The 21264-nt window shown below is 35.3% G+C and overlaps 2 protein-coding genes across 2 annotated transcripts in view; both read right to left on the reverse strand.

The window, feature by feature from the left end:
• The window catches only part of TNFSF13B (TNF superfamily member 13b), a 68006-nt gene extending 47037 nt beyond the window's left edge, over positions 1–20969 (reverse strand). Inside the window, exon 1 of the mRNA XM_081128002.1 lies at positions 20885–20969. The gene's annotated coding sequence lies outside the window, so the exon portion shown is untranslated. The remainder of the gene's footprint in view (positions 1–20884) is intronic.
• Positions 3656–21132, reverse strand: ABHD13 (abhydrolase domain containing 13). Its single transcript, XM_081128001.1, has 2 exons — positions 20885–21132; positions 3656–8732 (listed from the first exon to the last, which is right to left on the reverse strand). The coding sequence occupies exons 1-2, from the start codon at positions 20898–20900 to the stop codon at positions 7699–7701; spliced, it is 1050 nt and encodes a 349-aa protein (XP_080984127.1). The 5' UTR covers positions 20901–21132; the 3' UTR covers positions 3656–7698.
• Between the last annotated feature and the right edge of the window lie 132 nt (positions 21133–21264).

The raw sequence follows: 21264 nt of genomic DNA on the forward strand, positions 1-21264 counted from the left end.
CCAGCAACATGTTCAACATTTCTCCACACCCTCACTGATGCTTGTCCATAGTTTTTATTATATGCATCCTAGTGGAGTGAATATCTCATTGTAGTTTTGATTTGCATTTCTCTTACTACTAATGACACTGAGCATCTTTTTGTGCATATTGGCCATCTGTATATCTTCTCTGAAGAATGTCTATTCAAATCCTTTGCCCATCTATATATTGTTATGTGTTCTTTTTATATTCTAGAAACAAGTCCCTTATCAGATGTGATTTGAAAGTATTTTCTACTGTATTGTAGATTTTTTATTTTCTTGATAATGTTCTATGAGGCACAATTAAAAAAAATTTTTTTACAAGCACAATTTAGTTTCACTTTGGTTGCTTTTGCTTTTGGTGTTACACCTAAGAAATCATTGCCTATTCCAAGGTCATAAAGATTGAAATTATGTTTTCTCCTAGGTCTTTGCTCCATTTTGTGCTAATATTTTATATGGTGTGATATATAGGAGTCCAAATCCATTAATTTGCATGTGGATATCCAGTTGACACATGACCATTTGTTGAAAAGACTGTCCTTTCAATAATGAATTGTCTTGGTACTCTTGTCAACAATCAACTAACTGTAAATACATAGGTAATATATGTAACATATAAAGTAAGCTTAAGCTGAGCAAAGAGACAAAAGTGAAAATGCTCTTAAGAGTCAAGAGCACAGAGGGTGGATATGGAACAGAGATCAGATGAGCTCAATAAGCTTAGCAGCAATTAGTTGAACTGGTGTAGGATAAGACAAGAAGAACCTGAATGTCAGGAGGGCACATTGATGGAAAACAAAGAACCCCTTGCCATGGGACATATACTGTGGACAACAGTGATTATGTCCCAACTTTTATTTCATTATATTTTTCCCTGGATACCTGTGGGTCCCCTTTTTAAAAAGTTATCATTATCCTTGTTATTTTTAAACCAATGAGATGTCATAGGCACTTAATGTGACTTACTGGCATTTTCATGACCTTTATTCCCAGGACATATACTTTGAGGTATGAGTTCAAGGTTCCTCTATAGAGATGTGCTAACCTTTAGACCCCTCAAGTGGGAGATTGTCCCCCCTTTATACTGAACAGTAATTTAATCACTTGGGTACCTTCTGATCTTTCTACTCTAATCATTGGTTTTTTGTGTGTTTAATTTCCTTTCCAAGTTTGTTGCTATTCTAGGTCTCAAACTTTAAGAAATACAAAATATTACAGTAATTGCCTTTGTGCATCTTTTTCCTTCTTAAAGAAGGAAAAGTTTGAACTTTATAGTCGGTGAGCACATTCTACACAGAAAATGTATTTAGCACTATGAGGTGCTTAGCACCATGCCAGGCGCTGTGGAAGAAAAGAACCGTATGACAGTCTGCCAGATTTGGTTTACTGCAGTAGCAAGACACAGAAAAGGGAAATAAGACAGTGTGTAATAAAGAACTGAATAGAATGTTGTCAAAGATCAAAATACAAAATGCAGTGAGGATAACAGGTGTTGAAAAAGGGGAGAAGCTTGCTGGAGCTACTTTGAATTTGGGTAATGGCTCAGGAGCCTAGTGAGGTGAGAGGACATGCAATGTAGGAGTTAAAGCACTGGGCATGAGTAAACACATGGAAGAGGAATGAGTGTCACTCACGAAAGAGAAAGAATAGATACCTTTTACAACAAGGTTAATTTGTGAAGGACCCTATGGACCAACAAGTCTGACTTTGATCTAGTGAGCAATGCAGTTACTACATGCCCTTCAGTAGGAAAAGGCATGAAGTTTTTCTGGCAAGTAAAGATCAAGGAGTGGGATCAGTGAAGTTAGAATCCAGGTCAGACTATTCAGTTATCAAGAATAGATGACAAAAAAGAAGTCAGAACAATACCCAGCACGTTATCAGCATTCAATAAAAAAATGTCAGCTAGTATAAAATAACTTCAGGGACTGGCATGGTAGTAGTAGAAAGGTTGGGGAAATAAATCTTATTGGAAAAAGAAACAGCAAGATCAGTTTCAAAAGTATTGGTTTCATTTTATGAGGATCACTCCCAGATTTTTTGAGCCTTGGTTATCTACAAAAGGCTAAGAGGATGAGAAGTCCTCTTAACTTACAGATTTTCCTATAGGAACACGTATTTAACTACTCTGAAAAGTAGTTGTTGATTGTATAATATTCCTAATTTTTTAATTGATAGTCTGTTCTTTGGGAACAGACAGGTCTACTTTTAATTCCATTTCAACATTTTAAATCTATTACCATATGAATAAAAATTGTCCAATTTTTTGAGAAAATGAGGCAATGTCTAGTTCTACATTTAGAACTGGAGACAGATTCAAATCATGGCTCCATTTTGGGTAATCTTGAGCATGTTACTGAACCACTCTGAGCCTTTTTATTATAAAATGGGACTGCAAATTACTCAAAGGTTTGTTGTGGGGGTTCAATGACATTAACATATTCTACACTTGGACCTTACACTTGTAGGCACTCAAAAAATTCAAAAATTCTCCCCTTCACCTTAATAAGATAGGAGTTACATCTCTAACCAGATCCAACTGTCTGTGAACTTTAGGATGTAACAGATTGTAAAGCAATGGCTGGAGTGAAATAGGAATGTGAACTTATCTTTTGAAAATAAGAAATAGTTCTAGAAACTGCTTCATCTTGGGTTTTAGGTTGGCGATCTTTCAGGGAAGTACATGAGAGATCCTACTTCCCACCAGATCTACTCATGGAAAGATGGTGTCCGGTATGTGAATTCTTCATCTCTACTTGCAGGGGGCTATTTAAGGTTTGTCATACAGTTCCTATTATCCCACTGGATCTGACACTATTCAAACATACCAGTTTCTTGTTAAGAAAGCAAGCTACAGACTCTATAGAGAATAGACTGACAGCTGTCAGAGGGGAGGGTGGTTGTGGGGCTGGGTGAAAAACGTGAAGGGATTAAGCAAAAAATACACACACACACACACACACACACACACACACGTGAAGGGATTAAGCAAAAAATACACACACACACACAACACACACACACACACACACGTGAAGGGATTAAGCAAAAAATACACACACACACACCACACACACACACACACACGTGAAGGGATTAAGCAAAAAATACACACACACACACACCACACACACACACACACAACACACACACACACACACACGTGAAGGGATTAAGCAAAAAATACACACACACACACCACACACACACACACACACACACACGTGAAGGGATTAAGCAAAAAATACACACACACACACACACACACACACACACACAGGAAAGCAAGGTACAAACCCCTAAAGATTGAATATCAGGCCTTCTGAAAATCTTCCCAAGCCTTTAACTCAATACTAATGTGTGTGTGTGTGTGGGGGGGGGACATCTAAGAAGGCACTTTATAAAATCTGAACTATGAACATTTATTTATTCCTTGATTAATTTAATTGAGCAAATGCTTTGGGACCTATTCATTCACCAGCGATTCATATGCAGAAAATATTTAATATTGGACTAAATGTGAGAGGAAAATATGAAAAAGGGAACATAAATGTCTATTTTTTATCCACACCATCACTACAATAAAAATTTCATTAATTTCAGTACAAATTCAGGAATTTTATTTAACCATTAAGGAAACTTTAATGTCCTACCATATAATTTAGGTTAATAGAAAATATACTTTTAAAAATTAAATACAAACTATCTGAAGACATTAATCAAACTTTTGATGTATCAATTTATTGCATGTCAGTACAGAAAAATAGAAAGTATATCTTAAAAGAAATTTATTGTAAAAAACAAATGTAAATGTTGGCTTGCCATGGTTAGCGTATAATGTACCGTAACATTCAAATTTGAGCTATAAAATTTTATTACTGCTTCAAATAAAATATGGCAAAAATATGATTTACATTAAGAAACTGGATTAACTTATTTTATCCTGAACATACTTGAACAGGTTGAAAGCAACTTGAATTTTTAAGTATATGCTGTACTGACAGAAATTGTTATAAATTAAGTTCAACAACACACACTCATCCCTGTTTCATATATATATACATATGGCACTTTTTGTAAAAAAGTGTCTCTTATCATCTTACTTTTAAACTACATTTTTAAGATACAAAATATAAATGGAGGTACATTTGTACTATTTGGCAAAAACGTGTTGACTACTATAAGGATGAGTGCATTTATTTCATCACACAAATAAAAATACTATTTCTGATTAGCTAAGATGATGTGCCTATATGGTAATATAAATAAATAGGAGTGCTTTTTCTGACCTTTTATTTAAAAAAATAGATGTCTGTGCTTTGTCATTTCCTACTTTACCTGAGTGATATGAAAATACATAAATTTAAGTGGATAATCCAAAAGCATATGACTAATTTTTTTCAGTTTTTTGTTGTTGTTGTTCTCCATAATTGTTGTCAAACATAATAGGAAAAACAGAGGGGAGAGGTCAGTGAAGGATTTCAGTATAACTTAATTGTGACTTAATTTTAAAAAGTGACTTCTGTGACATCCTTTTAAAAATTTGTCTATTTACTCTTAACGTCAAGAAAACAAGGGAGTCAATAAAAACTACACTTCTACACTTAAACTCAGCTTGCAAAATAACATATAAAATTGAATGTTATTTTATTCCACCAAATTTATTCCCACCTCAAACCAAATGTTTCATACTTAAGAAATGAATATGAAAGCATCAGGTAGTATGAATTCTCAGTAAGAAATATTACAACATAATTAATCCAGTGACACATTACCAAAGCTGGAACTTTGGCAATTATCATGTGTCCAGAGCTCATCATAAAAAAATAAATTTAAGCTGCCCTGTAACAAAATCTAGAATTTTAATGAAAATATCTTACAAAGTACTTGCAAAAATATAGTGTAGCTGCAATATCAGGTGCTCAAGTCACTTTGTTAGAAATGTCTTGTGTTTAACTGTTGTTTTGCACCGACTGTTGTTTCCTTCTCACCAATCTTATCAGTTACTTATTTCCTAGATCTACATTTAATACATCACCTTTCCCTTTCTAGCTTTCTATTCTATTAGCATATTTTATCTGCTACAAATTATTTTCCCCATATTTTGCAATATCCTTTTTAGGGTCCCTTTTGCCATTTCCTCCCAATAGTCCCTTTTAAAATAATGGATTTTTATCTAAATAAATTGTATCTTGCCATATTTAAAAAAATTCTAGTATTTCCAAATTTACAGTAGCTTAATAGTTTAAAATTAATTCAGAAACTCCTGTAGCTGCCCTTGCATAAGTGAGCCAGAAATTAATACATAAGACAGACACACTTCTATTCCCATTAAACCTATGAGTCCAAAATGAAGTGACTCATTCAGAATTCACATTTTATTAACACCAAATGCTCTGGCGAAAAATTAGACATGTTTTGAAAAACTGATGCCATGGGCTTCAGAGACCCCTGATGCTAAGATTTTGTTTTCTTATCCTTCCTATCTAAGGAACTATTCTCAAATACAGAAATTAAGTACTACAACCCTAGAAACAGCCTCCTCCCTTTGCTGCCAGAAAAAAGGCCCCTTAACCCAAACAAGAGAATGAAGGTAGAGATGGGACACAAGTACTTTACAACTTTTGAAGTCCTGCCCTAAAAAGAAAAAAAAAGATTGTTTATAAACCTGAAGTATTAAAAAAAAAGCAACATAAAACAAAACACTGATGAAGAAAAAGGTTTTATACTTCATCAGCATATTTACAACTAAATTTAACAAATTCCTCCACAGTGTTGTAGACTAAATGATTACATGAAAACATAAGAAGGTACTTTATAAACTTTAAAGAATGATATGAGCCTAAAGTATGCCATGTAAGCTCATGTCTAAATATACTACATTTTGTTGTAGTAACTTTTTTCCTTTTAATACATTACTATATAATACAGTCATTCTATATAGCCATTATTGACAAGATGAAAAGTAGCCTTTAATTGTAGTGAAATTATACATAGAAAATACACCTTCCATGATATGCATTACCAAATTTGTTTTTAAAAGCATGACTTTTTTTACAATAATTTATAGAAAAACATTAATCATATTCGCTATAATTTACTGTTTTCTAAATACTGACACAAATTGAATGAGAAGAATGTTATGTGGCAAATGTATTTCTAGCCCTATCTCCATGGAAAGAATTTTAAATTAAGGTCAGAATTACTGACCCATTATTTCTCTGTTCTAGCTGCTTGCACAAAGCCAATAAATATAGCCAAAATATTCAAAATATTATATTTCAAAGCTGACATAACAATATACAGAGCTCGATTACATCTAATTTTTGAGTACTGCTTGACACATCTTAGCACATTTATGCCTCATAGCTTACATATAAATTTTAAGGTATATCCTGCAATTTTAAGGAGCTTTTTTAAAGTAAGATTTTTCTTACTTTTCTATATGTCTAAATAATACCTCCCACTGATAGCCATTTAATAGTTAAATGTGGTAATAGGTTCTAAGCTTTAGAGTTCCTTCATCCCCACATTACTACATGTGGAAAATAAATAAGATTTCCTAAAATTGTCTTTTGTTGCAACTGTATTTTGTAACTAAAACATTAAACCAAAAAGCATGGTTTTTCTGCTTTTGTTTTTGTAACTTTTATTTTCAGAAAGTCCAATAAATGATATCTTGGTTTTAATGGGTTAGATATACCTAGATACTGGGACTTAAAAATCAAATGTGGGAATTTCTGTAAAGCCGTACGTACAATTTATGTAATAAGGCTTCCTACTTTTAATTCTTAAACAAGTTATAATCATTTTGACTGCCATTAGTGATTTACCTGTAGACTTATGAAATAGATAAAAGCTAAAATTCTCTTTTGCCACCAAAATTACAAATGTTAAAATGTTCAAATATGCACATCTAAGCTGCAATAAAACTCTAAATTTCTATTTTTTACATGCCATGATCCAGACTGTACCTAACAAAACACAGTACATTTATATTGGAAAGTGGGGTCCCATTTATTTGTAAGAAAAAGCTGAATCCCAGCATTCGCCAGAAGAAAATTCAATAGCAACCTGCACACAGGCCTCAATTTCACTTCTTGCCAAAACCAAAATAGTTTACATAAAAATAGATATAACCCAGGTTACAATATACATCAGTATATGACCAATGCTATTTACATTAAAAACACTGCATTGCATAATTCAAGAAATAAAATATCATCATGCACTTTATTTTAAGGTGAAAAATGCAGTTACAGAACTAACTTTGTGTACCATGATTGTCCCAATAGTTACTAAGGGAATAATATCCAAAGGTTTCTCATTTACATCTCGCTTCCACACACACCCAGCCATTAATCTTAAGTATCATGTAGAATATACCACTTTAGCAACAAGAAACTTTTGAATATATTCTACTGGCATATTAAACTAAAGATATGGACACATAACCACATTGAAAGGTTTGATGAAAATGTATGAAATAATCCCAACAATTATAGTTTTTCAAATGTAAAAAACTATTTGGATCATCTTAAAGGAGCACTGAAGTCCTTTCAAAGTTTAATGTCACTCTTCAGACAAATACAGATATAACACACTTCTAGAAAGGAACATTCTTTATCATTCTGTACAAATTAAAGTACAGTGCATTAATCAAAAAGAAAAACATTATATAATTGTCACATTAGATGAAGTTTTTGCCATTTCTTCAGGAGAATGACTCTTTATTACTTCTTTGATGAACTGTTCAAGGCTAGTGAAGTAGCCCTGGCACTGCCATGTATCATTATGAGTTCCATCAGGAAAAATGGCTAATCTCTTAGTCCGAGATGGGGAGAGTTCATAAAGTTGCTTCATCATTACTGGTGGAATTAATTGGTCAGAGAGTCCAGAGATGAAAAGAGAAGGCATTCTGCACTGAGAGATTTTTCTGTAGGACAAAAATTTGTTTTTGTAGCACCATAAAGGAAGGTAACGCATCGGAAAGAATGAAAATAAAGTGCTGGCCATATGCGGTATGCTTAAAAATGTGTTCTCCACCATAATGGCTGAAATCCTATGTGAATTTTCAGAAGCCAAATGAATAGCCACTGCTCCTCCCAAAGAACGACCAAAAAGAAAAATTTTTGTTTTGTCAAGGTCAGGTCTAGTCATCACATAGTCTAGCACAGCTTCAGAATCTAAGTAGAGTCCTTCTTCGCTTGCTTCTCCTTCACTTTTTCCATATCCTCGATAATCAACAAGCAAAAGATTAACTTTGAGGTTAACCAACATAAGCAATGCATTTGGTAACCTGTGACCTATGTTGCCTGCATTCCCATGAAAGTAAATTATGGTTGGAGAATAGGGTGAACTGTCTCCAGTATATCTTATCAAAATAAGATTTAGACGCACTCCATCTTTGGTTCTGATGAAAATGTTTTCATGCGGAATACCAGTGGGCATGGGAACATAAAGGCGTGAGGAAGATGGTTGTTCTGGAAAATAGAGCAATACATCCTGGAATTTATACAGAATACCCGCTACCGATATGAATATTAACAAAAGTAAGATAATGCCTCCATACAGATGAAAAGTCACTATTAAAGGTAAAAGAGAAATACGGCAGACAGCCCAAGACCACGAGGCCAAGGCTATTAGCCATCTTTCAACAAAGTTCCACAGCATCCAGGACTTTTCCATTGTAGCTCTCTTTAAGTGTCCTAAAGAGAAAGAGAGAAAGACATTATCAGTAATCCAGCATATATCTCTTATTTTAAAGTTAGATCGATGATATATAAATCATGGTTCTAGATGAATCCTTGGAAGCCTACATCAATCCATCCACAAAACTGGTTACTCTGATTTCCCTTGTCCCTTCTGTTGTTAACAGTCTCCTTTCTCCCTCCAGTGCTATAATAGTCATCATAATTATATTCATTTTTTAAAATATGCTTATTTACCGCCAGGTACTTTCATTCATATATTCTCTTTGATTTGATAGAAAAATAAGTTGATGCCATGTTCCCAATTTTTTATATGAAGGAACAGGGAGGCTCAGGGATACATATAACTGGATTGGCTGTGTTTTCGTTTTCTTCAGATAGTCAGAAGTGGAACTGCTGGATCACACTGCAGTTCTATTTTTAATTTTCTGAGGAACCTTCATACTGTTTTTCTTGGTGGCTATACCAATTTACATTCCCACCAACAGTGAACAATGGTTCCCTTTCTCCACATCCTTACCAACACTTGTTATTTCTTGTCTTTCTGATATTAGCCTTTTTAACAGGTGTGGGGTGATATCTGTTTTGATTTGCATTTTCCTGATGATTAGTGTTATGTACCTATTGGCCATCCATAAGTCTTCTCTGGAAAAATGTCTATTCAGACCTTCTGCCCTTTTTAATTGCATTTTATTTAAGCTATTGAGTTGTATGAGTTCTTTATATATTTTGGATATTAAACCCTTACCAGATATGATTTGCAAATATTTTCTCCCATTTAAAGGTTGTCTTTTCATTTTGTTGATGGTTTCCTTTGCTGTTCAGAAGCATTTTAATTTGATGTAGTCCCACTTGTTTATTTTTGTTTTTGTTGCCTTTGCTTTTAGAGTCAGATTCAAAAAATCATCGCCAAGACTTACATTAAGGAGCTTACTGCTGTTTTCTTTCTAGGAGTTTGGTGGCTTCAGGTCTTACATTAAAGTCTTTAATCCATTTTGAGTTAATTTTTGTGCATGGTAAGACTGTGATCCAGTTTTCCCAACACCATTTATTGAGGAGATTGTCCTTTCCCATTATATACTTGGCTCCTTTGTTGTAAATTAATTGACCATATATGTGTAGGTTTATTTCTGGGCTCCAATTCTGCTCCACTGATTTATGTGCCCATGAAATACTGTTTTGATTACTACAGTTTTGTAATAGTTTGAAGTCAGGGAGCTTGATGCTTCCCACTTTGTTTTCCTTTCTCAAGACTGCTTTGGCTATTTGGGGTCTTTTGTGGTTCCATAGAAATTTTAGGATTATTTGTTCTATCTCTGTGAAAAATGCCATTGGAATTTTGGTACAGATTGCACTGAATCTGTAGATTGCTTTGGAATATTAATTCTTCCAATCCATAAAAATGAAATAGCTTTCCATTTATTTGTGTCTTCTTCAATTTCTTTCATTAATGTCTTACAGTTTTCAGTGTACTGGTCTTTCACCTCCTTGGTTAAATTTATTCTTAGGTATATTATTCTTTTTGATGGAAGTGTAAATGGGATTGTTTTCTTAATTTCTCTTTCTGATAGTTTGTTATTAGTGCATAGAAACACAACAGACTTTTGAACTCTACAGCTTTACTGAGATAGGTAGGTTGAGGGCAAATTTGATTAAAGAGGTAGTTAACAGATTCTAATCTATAAAAACCAATCTTACATAATATTGTCAACATTCTTTTTTACATTGTATAAAAAATTATAATTAAACAAATTAGGACAAGAAAGAATAAAATATTTTTCTCTCTACCTGGAGGTTTTTACAGCTAAACTTAAAAAATAATTTATTTAAATTAACCACTAGTTTCTAATATTGTATTAGTTTTAAGAAAAAGTTTAATACTTTGTCTTTCGCATATGATTAAAAAGAAATTCAGATTGCTAATATAACAAAATATGTAAAACCTTTTATACGGTCCTTATTGCAATTTCATACCAGTGAGTCAACACTGATTGCTATCATGTATTGATAAGACCATAAACACTTGGGGGATAAGTGTAAAAGAAACAGAAATTCTATTTGAGAACCAGAGAAAAATGAAAAAAGGTGACTTATTAGAGAGACATTTTTTTAAATACTGCTGAAAAATATAACTGATAAAAATAAAATACAGAAAAAGCTATCAAGTGTCAACTTTTTAAATCAAATTAAAAAAATTGATGCATATTGTCTTAAAATGGGAAGAGGTAAGATATGTTACAATTTTTCATATACAGCAGTCATCTACTTATATATTTACCAAGTTTTAAAAGACATTATCTTTTACTAACAAAACTACCATAAAGAAGTCTCTATTACATTTGATACATAACTGTTAATGACTAATTTTTAAAATTGTACTGTATGCCATAAGCTAATAAATGTGGCATTTTAGTTCATGTTAGGTTTAAATGCTGAAAAACCATAAAATAAAGTTAAATTAGATTGGCTATAAAGATGAGTTAGATGATTTAAAGATTCAATCTTTCACTATTATTTCACCAAACATATTTATCATTTCGTTATACATAGATTTACAAATCTGTATTGTTCAAATGACTCTGCACATAAACAAACAGCATAGCATTTTTCTGAAGTTTCTCTGAAATCAACACTGCCACCCAGTTGTAGCAAGTTTTATTACAATGAGTACTATAATAAGCTAGAGGAAAGTAGGTATTGTATGTCAGGCAAACAAAAATCCAAGCCTAAAAACTATAGAAGCAATACCTGAGCACTAGGTGTCAGACCTGGCTAAAAATCAGATTGAAAGAGGCTGTGCTACAGCAGCCAAGTAAACCAATTACAGTATACACTAAATAACTGTTCCAGGTCAAAAATAAAGGCCCTTCACTATCTATGACTGCTATTTATCTGTAGTTTAAATTAATTAGACAAGGCTACTCTATATTCCTTTGTTCTTGTGGATAATTCTCAACAACATATCTGGTCACTTAAATTTTTCATTTAATGTTTACTTAGTTTAATTTTATTTTTTAAAGTATAAGCAATATCTGAGTGATTTTCATATGTACACAGAAGTTGTATTGGGCAAATATGAAAACACAATGGCATTAACTTTATTCATCAAAGGAAAATAATTTTGTGTAATGATTAGGATAAACGAGGTTTGGGATATAAGATACAAATATACTTGAACACTATACTATTTCAAAATAAGTTAGTTAATATATTTCTTTAGTGAAAACTTTTATTGTTTTTTTCACAGGCCAATCCGTTGTGAGGGGTATCAGAGAGACAGTCAACTCAAACATCACACATTTGGCAACATAATAGGAAAAACAGCCACTAAAATCCCATCAGTCTTAAAAGTCTGTGTTATCATATACTATTTGCAGAATAATCTTGTGTTTATCACTTATTTCCAGTCTGAATTCTTTTTTCAGTAGAATGTGAACTTAAAAATGCCTACATGTAAGGCTGGTCAGCATTATCAAATGAAAATGTTAAAAGCATTTATAAATGCTATAGATACAACTTTAATTGTTTTTGAGACTAAGTATTTTCACCATGTTCTGCTCAAATTAACATCAAATCAGAATTTACCACACAACTATAAGAAAAGAAAAAATCTAAAAATTTGATAAGGACATGGTAAAGTACTTCTATTAATCAGAAGTTAATTGACTCAGTTGTCAAATCAAAGTTATTATGTATATATAGAAAACAACAACAAACAAAAAACTATTGCAACACTAGATAAAATATAAAGCTCCTAACACCTAGACAAGGCATATTTTGAAATTCAAACCACACACACACACACACACACTCTAAATCTATATAGTTAAAATTTTCAATTATTCAAATAGAAAAGTAATTGTTTTAAGTAGCCTCTTTAATTTCAACATACAATACTGAATTTAAACCTATTAGACTAGGAACTATGTTTCTCTTTTTCACTACTGTATTCCCTGCTGGGCAGCATAACACTATACACATACTCATGACTAAATTGTTTTAAAAATAAACAACCCAGTAATACATCTGAACTATTAGACTTCTAAGAAAACATAACTGTATTCTAAGCATTGGACATATGTGTTTAAAAGTGGACATCAGGCCCGGCCGGCATGGCTCAGTGGTTGAGTATCAACCTATGATCCAGGAGATCGCAATTTGATTCTTGGTCACGGCACATGCCCGGGTTGTGGGCTTGATCCCCTGTAGGGGGTGTGCAGGAACAATGAGCCGAACAATGACTCTTTCTCATCACTGATGTTTCTATCTCTCTATCCCCTTCCCTTCCTCCCTCTGAAATCAATAAAAACATATTAAAAAAAAGAAAAAACAAGAGTGGACATCAGAAAAATTGCATATTTGAGTCCATTATTGGTTAGGGAAAATAGTTACTCAACTTGAAGTTTTCCACAAAGCATTCCTGAAAAGTCACCTTAACTAAATGACTTTGTGATAAACAAAAGTAATCTTACAATGGACTGTTAAACTGTGAAAGTCAGAATAAAAGCCAATTCATTTTGAGGAACATCAAATGGAAGTGCATTTTAAGGACAGGTTAGTAAAAACTGCTCTGGAGTGTCTGTGTCTTCTCTAATATGTTTATGGCACAATGGTGATCTAGAAAGAGACCTCTACTCAAGGACTGCCTTATTTTTACATAACCCATTTTGCCAATAATTTCTGTTCCCTAGTCTTTATCATAGGAAACTGGAACAAGCAAAGAATTTTTAATTTACTAAATTTGCTGAAACTATCAGCAAAGTATAATTACTGGACCTATCTGCTGAGATTTAAAAACAAGTTCACATAGACAGATGTTACGATAATTAATGTAAATGTATAGTGTCTGATACAGTCCACTGTAGAACCTACAGCTAGCAGTATGCAAGTTTTCCATTTATTTTGTCAATAAATTAACTTGAGTAAAGGGTTAACAAAAACCTTTTCTCTCCATGAAAAAAATTACCTCTGGCTAACCTTCCAGCATGGTTTCCCTGGAAACCTCATAAAGGTAGGATATCAGCTATGTTTCTAAGCAACATTTTGTGTGGTAAACTTGACCACTATTGGTGAGCTAAATCTGGATTGAGCAGACACTGAGCAGGGCTACACATGCTAAGTGAGAAGTATAAAGAGTGGCTTTGCAGAGTGGTACATAATTTGTAACTGGCCTGTCCCTTCTGCTGAATCCTGGATACTATACCCATGTGCTATTACAAAAGATATTTTTTTCTTGTGGAACACAAACAGTTAAATCAGAATGTGCCCACCCATGTGTTATCTTTCCACTAGCCTGACCTATCATTGGGAACAATACGCCTGATGCTGATTTCCTGGGGTTTTCTATCTCATTTCTTTCAACAAAGCAGAGAAAGGCTAATGTCAGATATGGCCTATTGGGTCTTGTGAGTGTGAATATCCAATTGAACACAAGACCACTGCAGCTGGTCATGCAAAATAAGCAAGGTGATGAGTTACCCCTTAAAGTCCATCTTATGGGGCAAAATATTTATAAAATGTGTTGCCAAGAGAGATGGGTTATTTGCCAGGTTCTTTTTTATCCTGAAATGCATTTGCTGATAACATCTTAGCATCATAAAACAATCAAGAGGAATGGTGAATTTCACATACTCAAAGCTGAATCGAAGTTTAATACTACTCAGAAGGGTAACTTACAAGGAAAGAACATTAGACCTGTGGAGCATAGAATCTCAGTCAACCAACAAACTCTCATCTCCCATGCTTCTTCTGCATTATTATTATGTGTTTAACCTTATGCCCACATCTCAAATAAATACCTTATTACCATTTCTCACTTCTGCCTTTGCCATGTTACCACACCGGCTCTCACAGGTCAAATGTCTCTAAAACCTATCTTTGACTTTACCTACCTCCAGTAACTTCTTTACTTTTATCTTGAGAATCTGATGCATCAGCTCTTATACTGATCATCAAAAAAAGGAAACCTCACTTGCTAATAAATCTAATGGATTTTTCTCAATCCACACTGCAACACCATACCCCTAAGTGGCACCAGACATTAATTCTTCCTCAGCTTCCAAGATACTCAAATTCCTGTGTTTTCCCCTCTGACCCACTCCAATTTAGGCATCTTCCAAGGTCCATGAGAAAGTGAATTCATTCTTTCTCATGGCTCCAACTATCATACTTGTGTATGAATTATTTCCATTCTCTATGTCTACTCCCTCCACAACTTCAATTTATCTGTTCCCTGAGTACCTGATGCTTCATCAACATCTTAAATTATCCAAAGCTAAACTCTTCCTCATCTAACAGTTTGTATGCTTTACGTTAATTAGGGAAAAAAACACATGTAAACAAATATATTTTTTTAAAAATAGGTTTGATTCTGAGTCTCAATATACAATAACATAAACTAAAATTATGTTACAATATCAAAAATAGGCACATTATTGTAACATGCACAGGTCCTGTATTTGAATTTTTAAGTCAACCTTAAAAATAATTTTTGTGCTTTTTATTTATTTAGATGAAGTAGTTAGAGGTGTCATATTGATATTAGTAAGCAATTCTCAAGAAATAATATATTAAAAGCATGAATAATTTTTATTATAATGTAAAGACAAGTAGATATAATTGTAACTGTTTTCCTTTTAAAAGAATGGTTTTGAAGTACACGCAACATATTGACGTAGTACATAAGCACTTTGATCATATAAACACAGCTTACAGATCTAGTGATGACCATCTTGAGAATTTTATCATCATTAACTTATTTTATGTTTAGTGCTCCATATGCTTCCTGTCTTTAAATATTAGCCCATTATGACTATATAATAGCCAATTTAAGAATAAAAATATAATTTAAAGCTGTGAAGCTCTCAGAACCAGCATGTTGACTAGTGTTAGCTGAGTGGTAAGTCAACTGAGTGATAGGCACATTCATCTTAATTACCTCATATATATGTACTTGGAGGATCACAAATGGTTTCATTTCTAAGGAAAAATATTTCAATAACTATTCTATAAGCTGATATTTAAAAATAAAAGAGATCAATACCAAAATTATGCCCAACTACAATGGTATGAGTTCCCAGAATGCAACAGCAAGTCCCCAGGGAGTTCTCAAACCCAGTCTGGATCACTGAAGTGGTCCCAAGGTTGGCTTCCAAGCTTCATCAGATTCCAATTCATTCTACCATACTATTTAAAGACTAAAGGCAATGCTACAAATATGTGTGGATACCTGTTATGTGAATCACGCCTAGGTACTATAAACTATTTCAAAATTATAAATGTACAGTCCTTGCTCTTAAGTATCTCATGATCTACTCAGTAAATCTCGAGTAACTCATGATCTACTCAGGAAACCAGACATGGAGACATATATAACTGTACACGTCTAGCATAAGCTTATTTAATTATAGATGACACAAAGAATATCAAAGATAGGGTCACAATTGTCCTTAAATATAGGAAAATAAAACCTTGCCCAGCCAGGCATGGCTCAGCAGTTAAGCGTCAACCTAGAATCCAGACGATCAGGGTTTGATTCCTGGTCAGGGCACATGCCTGGGTTGTGGGCTCGATCCCCAGTGGGGGCATGCAGGAGGCAGCCGATCAATGACTCTCTCATCATTGATGTTTCTATCTCTCTCTCTCCCTCTCCTTCCCTCTCTCTGAAATCAATAAAGATATATTTAAAAAAATAAAAATAAAAAAAATAAAACCTTAACTATGTATCCTTTACAACATAAGTTTAGTAAAGCTAAATTTCATCATGCTTGATTACTTATAGAAACCAAGTGGAAATTTAAGTAAACTTTTAAAAACAGGACAAAATACAATGCCAGGGTTAAGAATTTCTTTCACGTTCCATCAAACAGCTGTCTATGGCACTCATTTTTATTCATTTAGCATAATTACTCACAGGCACTGGAAGTATTCAAGCACAATCTAAATAAAAACTTGGCAAGGACAGTATAGAGAAAATCAGAGCAGTTGAACTAAATGAACTTTATAAACCTGAGATCTTTCTATGCCAGTGGTTCTCAAAAGGTGGTTGCAGACTCCTGCAGGTCCCCAAGATCCTTTCAAGGGGTCTTAAAAATCAAAATTATAATTACACTAAGACACTATTTGCCTTTTCACTGTTTGACATTTGCATTAATGGTGGGAAACCAGTGAGGGGTAAAACTGCTGGTGCCTTAGCAAGAGTGGTAAAAGCCATTCTTTATCACAATGAACTCCAGGAAAGGGGTGGTGAAAACCAGTTTTACTTAAGAATGTCATTGAAGAAGCAGTTAAAATTATTAATTTAATTATATTTCAACCAATGAGTACACACTTTTTAAACATTTTGTGTGACAAAATGGGGAGGACACATAAAGCACCAGGTGCTGTGTAATGAAATATGAGTTTTGAACTGAGCAAGCTGCTTTTTGTAGGTGGCAACCTTTTGACTTAAAAAGACAATTAACAAGTGGTTACTCAAGCTTAGGTGTCTGGCAGGTATTTTCTGGAAAATGAATGAAGCTGCCCATGACTTAGAGACTTTTCTGATTAAATCATCATGATGATATTAACAAACGAGATTCTGAAAACCTATTAAATGTGTCAACATTTCCCAAGAATCTGTTCAACATGGCAAACAGTATTTTCCAAATGACCAATGAATGGTGTCAAAATCAAGCATGGGTTAAAAAAACAAATAAACAAACAACAAAAACAATGGATTTTAATGTAACAGAGACAAAAAGTTCTTTAATAGGGGTTTCAGATTCCACAAGGTAACTGACCTTTAAGAAACTATCACCTGTTAAATACTGTAGTATCTGAGAGTACCCACAATTATCTGAAAAGGCATTATATTGCACAGTGTATATTGATTTACTGATTCTGCCAATAGTAAAAGGTCTCTGAAAACTACAAAATATTTTTCTTATATGTGAATATGAATTCTCCAAAAACAATCTGACTAAAGGTTAACTAGTTATATATAAAACAAAATGTCCTAAGTCATAAGTGAACTATTACTTTTAAAGGCCCTTAGAGTCCATCTCAAATTGATAATTTTAGGAACAGCTTTTTAAAAAATAAAAACTGCTCATACATTAAAAAACATACCTACAAGTGACAGAACAAAGTGTAGGTTCAAGTGAAAACTGTAAAAAGTGGTTAAGTAAATTCACATGTGATTGCTAACTTCTACATCACAGGGAAAGAACTGAGTATCCCATGGCGCTCCTTAAGTACTCTGGGAGAATTCACACCTCCCCATCACATTTCAAGTAATCAGAACTCAGATTCATCCTTCCTGACTGAATACATCTCTTCTGCTGCTGAGCACTGGAAAATTAAGAAACCATGCCAGCTGCACAGCTGAAATGGAAACACAAATAGCTGCTCTCAGTCAGTGTGTTGGAGATACCACAGAATAAATTATCTATTTCCCTAATGGTTACCCACATGTCATCAATAATGAAAATGTGTGTTATTAATAGTCCTGTGGGACAAATGAACAATAACTGCTTATGGAAATGTTGGATAGTAATTGAATAGTTTAGAGAGCACTTTAAACTGGGATTTAAATCTGCTTGAGCAGACATGTCAAACGTTATACTAGGCAGCAACACAGTAGCATTTTTGTGCTTTCCCCTTCACTTGACGCGTGGAAGACTTAGTAAATATAGTCAACTCTGACAGAAAAAACATGACAGAATCTTGTCACTTAGGAAGCCAATCACAATTTATTCAAAGATTATAAATGTCTACAAGAAAGAAAATCGTAAAAAAAAAATCTACAAGGCTAAAAATGCTTTGAATTAAGACTGAATGAAATTCAGGAAGTTTTCAACTTACGAAAGGGTAATGTTCTAAATACTTTACTATAAACTGCATAGATGAAACTTAGAATTTATTTTCTTATGAAATCAATGTTACAGAAGAAGTAAGACTCTCAGGCCAGCTCATAAATGCATGAAATACCAGTTCATGTCCTGGAGATACTACACCTTTACAATTCCAGTAGAATGTTCTGCTAAAGGAGTTAACACCTATATGAAGCAGTAACATAAAATGTAATAATTTATTAGAAGTCTATCATTTCAGGGAAATTTTTTTTTTTAATGTTTTTATTGATTTCAGAGAAAGGAAGGGAGAGGGAGAGAGAGAGAGAGAAACATCAACATTAATGAGGGAGAAATATCCATCCACTGCCTCCTGCATGCCCCCTACTAGGGATCAAGTCTACAACCCTGGCATGTGCCCAGACCAGGAATCTAATAGACGGACCTCCTGGTGCCGGGACAATGCTCAACCAACTGAGTCACACCAGCCAGGCTTGGGGGGGGGGGGATCTGAATTAGAATAATTAGAAGAGCTAGAACTTTCTTTAGGTGTATTCTAAAATGGGTATATAATGGCCTCAGGCATTTTTGAGGTGAATAAATAAGAATTAGAAAAAATTTTACATCTGTAATAATTGAGTTATAAATTAATGAAAAACAGAGAAAGAGAAATAGAGTCCCCTGAGGTAAGTGACAAGAGAGGGGACAACATAGGAAAATGTTAGGTTAAACAGTTTCCTGTACCTGCCACTAAGTCATATTGTTAACCCAGGACAATTTGGTTAGTAAATCCTTAGAAGGCAAGGGGCCTGAAGTATGACTGGGAAGGCAGGTGATGTGCCAAGATCCATAGGTACAGATACTCATAGGCTGGCTTGCTTTCATCATTTCAAATTAACTATCAATGGGAGGTAGTGTGGTGCAGTGGAGGGTGCTTTCACCTTGGTCTGTTAATAGCTAGATGGCTTTTGCCAACTCAGCCTCTCTAGGTATGTTTCCTCATGTAAAAGGGGGTGAAACAGGTATCTGCAAAACTGCTGAGACCAAATGTAATACATAGTAGTAATAAATGCAGCTACTTCTATGAGGCAAAATTCAGGGTACTGTCAGTGCAGAGTAAGTGAAAGTAAATACAACCAGAAGTTCTTTCAGACTTGGATTAACTAATGGATAAAACTCACAGGAGAATACCTGAGTATTTGCACACAGGAAAAAATTAGGGCAATGCCTTATTTTTCTGTCAAAACCCAGCTAAGGTAGCAGCTACTTCAGAAAGCCTTCCCTGCACCTCTGCTCCCTACTGCCGATCATTCCACATTCTGCAGTTTTCACAAATTAATTGGTGGCACTTACTATTATAGTGTAACTCCTTTGCTTTCCATAGACTCTGAGTTCCTTGATGAGAGTAACTTCATCCTACTCAACTCTGTATTTTCAGTAGGTAGCAGTGTCTGGCACACACTAAGTCTGTATAACAATTACTGAATTGTGCAGTCTCTGTCTTAAGTAGGGTAATTATGACATAAAACACTTGGACAACCATGAATTCTAATTTAGTGGAATAAAATTTAACCTTTTAGTAAACGATAGGTGATTAAGCATGCACACAAATAAGTATTAATCCATGCCAAAGGAAACCAGAGGAGGATCAATGAAAACCAAACATCGAAAACTTAAGGCCCACGTCCTCTTGTGTATTTCTATTTAGTTACTATCACAAGGTAAACACAAGCAAAAGCTGTGGAACAAAAGCCTTATTCTTGGTTACGAGGCCTTGGGTAATGACACTAGTAACGCAATTCGCAGAAAATAAAATGTTCACAAAAATCTACAGCAAAACTGACTTCAAGTGTATGGGGGTGGCTTCGTGCTGTTTCTAAAACACCCAAAACTTCCGGCCCTGAAATTCGAAGGTGACGTGCACGGATCAGGGCTACTCCAAGCCTCAGACCTGGCCGCGAAAATTTTCGTTTCACGCTTCGTCTGTGTGGGAGCGCGGGGGTGAGGGGGCGAGTTCTGTGTGTCGGTTTGTACACGTTACTAGGAATGCCTTTGACACAGGATTCTAAGGTACGTCCTCGGCACCAGTCCCAGCGGGGCACCCGAGGGCCTTCGGGAACCCGCGCGCCTCAGTTTCCCCAGCTCGTTCCTCTGGGTTTCTACCCGCCGCTCGCCGACTAGGCTGCGGACTAGGCTCCTTCCGGGGCGAGCGCGGCGGGGATCGCAGCCCCGCCCCGCCGAGGCCCCCGCCGGCCACCCCCCTGCGACCCCCACGGAAGGCGCGGACCCGGCGGCTCGGCGAGCCCGCCCCGCACTTACTTAGACCTGCTCGCATGCTGCGCAGTCGGCCACGGACACGCAACCCGGCGCCGCGTAGCAGCGTCCCCGCGCGCCGCTTCCGTCGCTCCTCATCGTCCTCCGCCAGCTGAGAGGCCGCGGCCGTGGCCTCAATCTAGCCCGGAGGTGCTGCGGCGCCGTTCTCGACTCCTCCACTTCCGGCCCACACTCGGTGTCGCCCACAAATATCCCCGGCGGCTGCCACATCACCTGCTCTCCACCTCTCTCCTAGGAGTGGGAACCCGGTTCCCCCTCCTGGGCATGCGCAGAAATCGAGGCCGGGGGAGTCCGGGAGACGGTGGCCCGGACGGACAAGATAGGTCGACGCCTGGCTGCAGGCATTCGGGTGATTCCGAGGGGCC

The sequence above is a fragment of the Miniopterus schreibersii genome, assembly GCF_964146895.1.
Source record: "Miniopterus schreibersii genome assembly, chromosome: 2".
NCBI classification, from domain to species: Eukaryota; Metazoa; Chordata; class Mammalia; order Chiroptera; family Miniopteridae; genus Miniopterus; species Miniopterus schreibersii.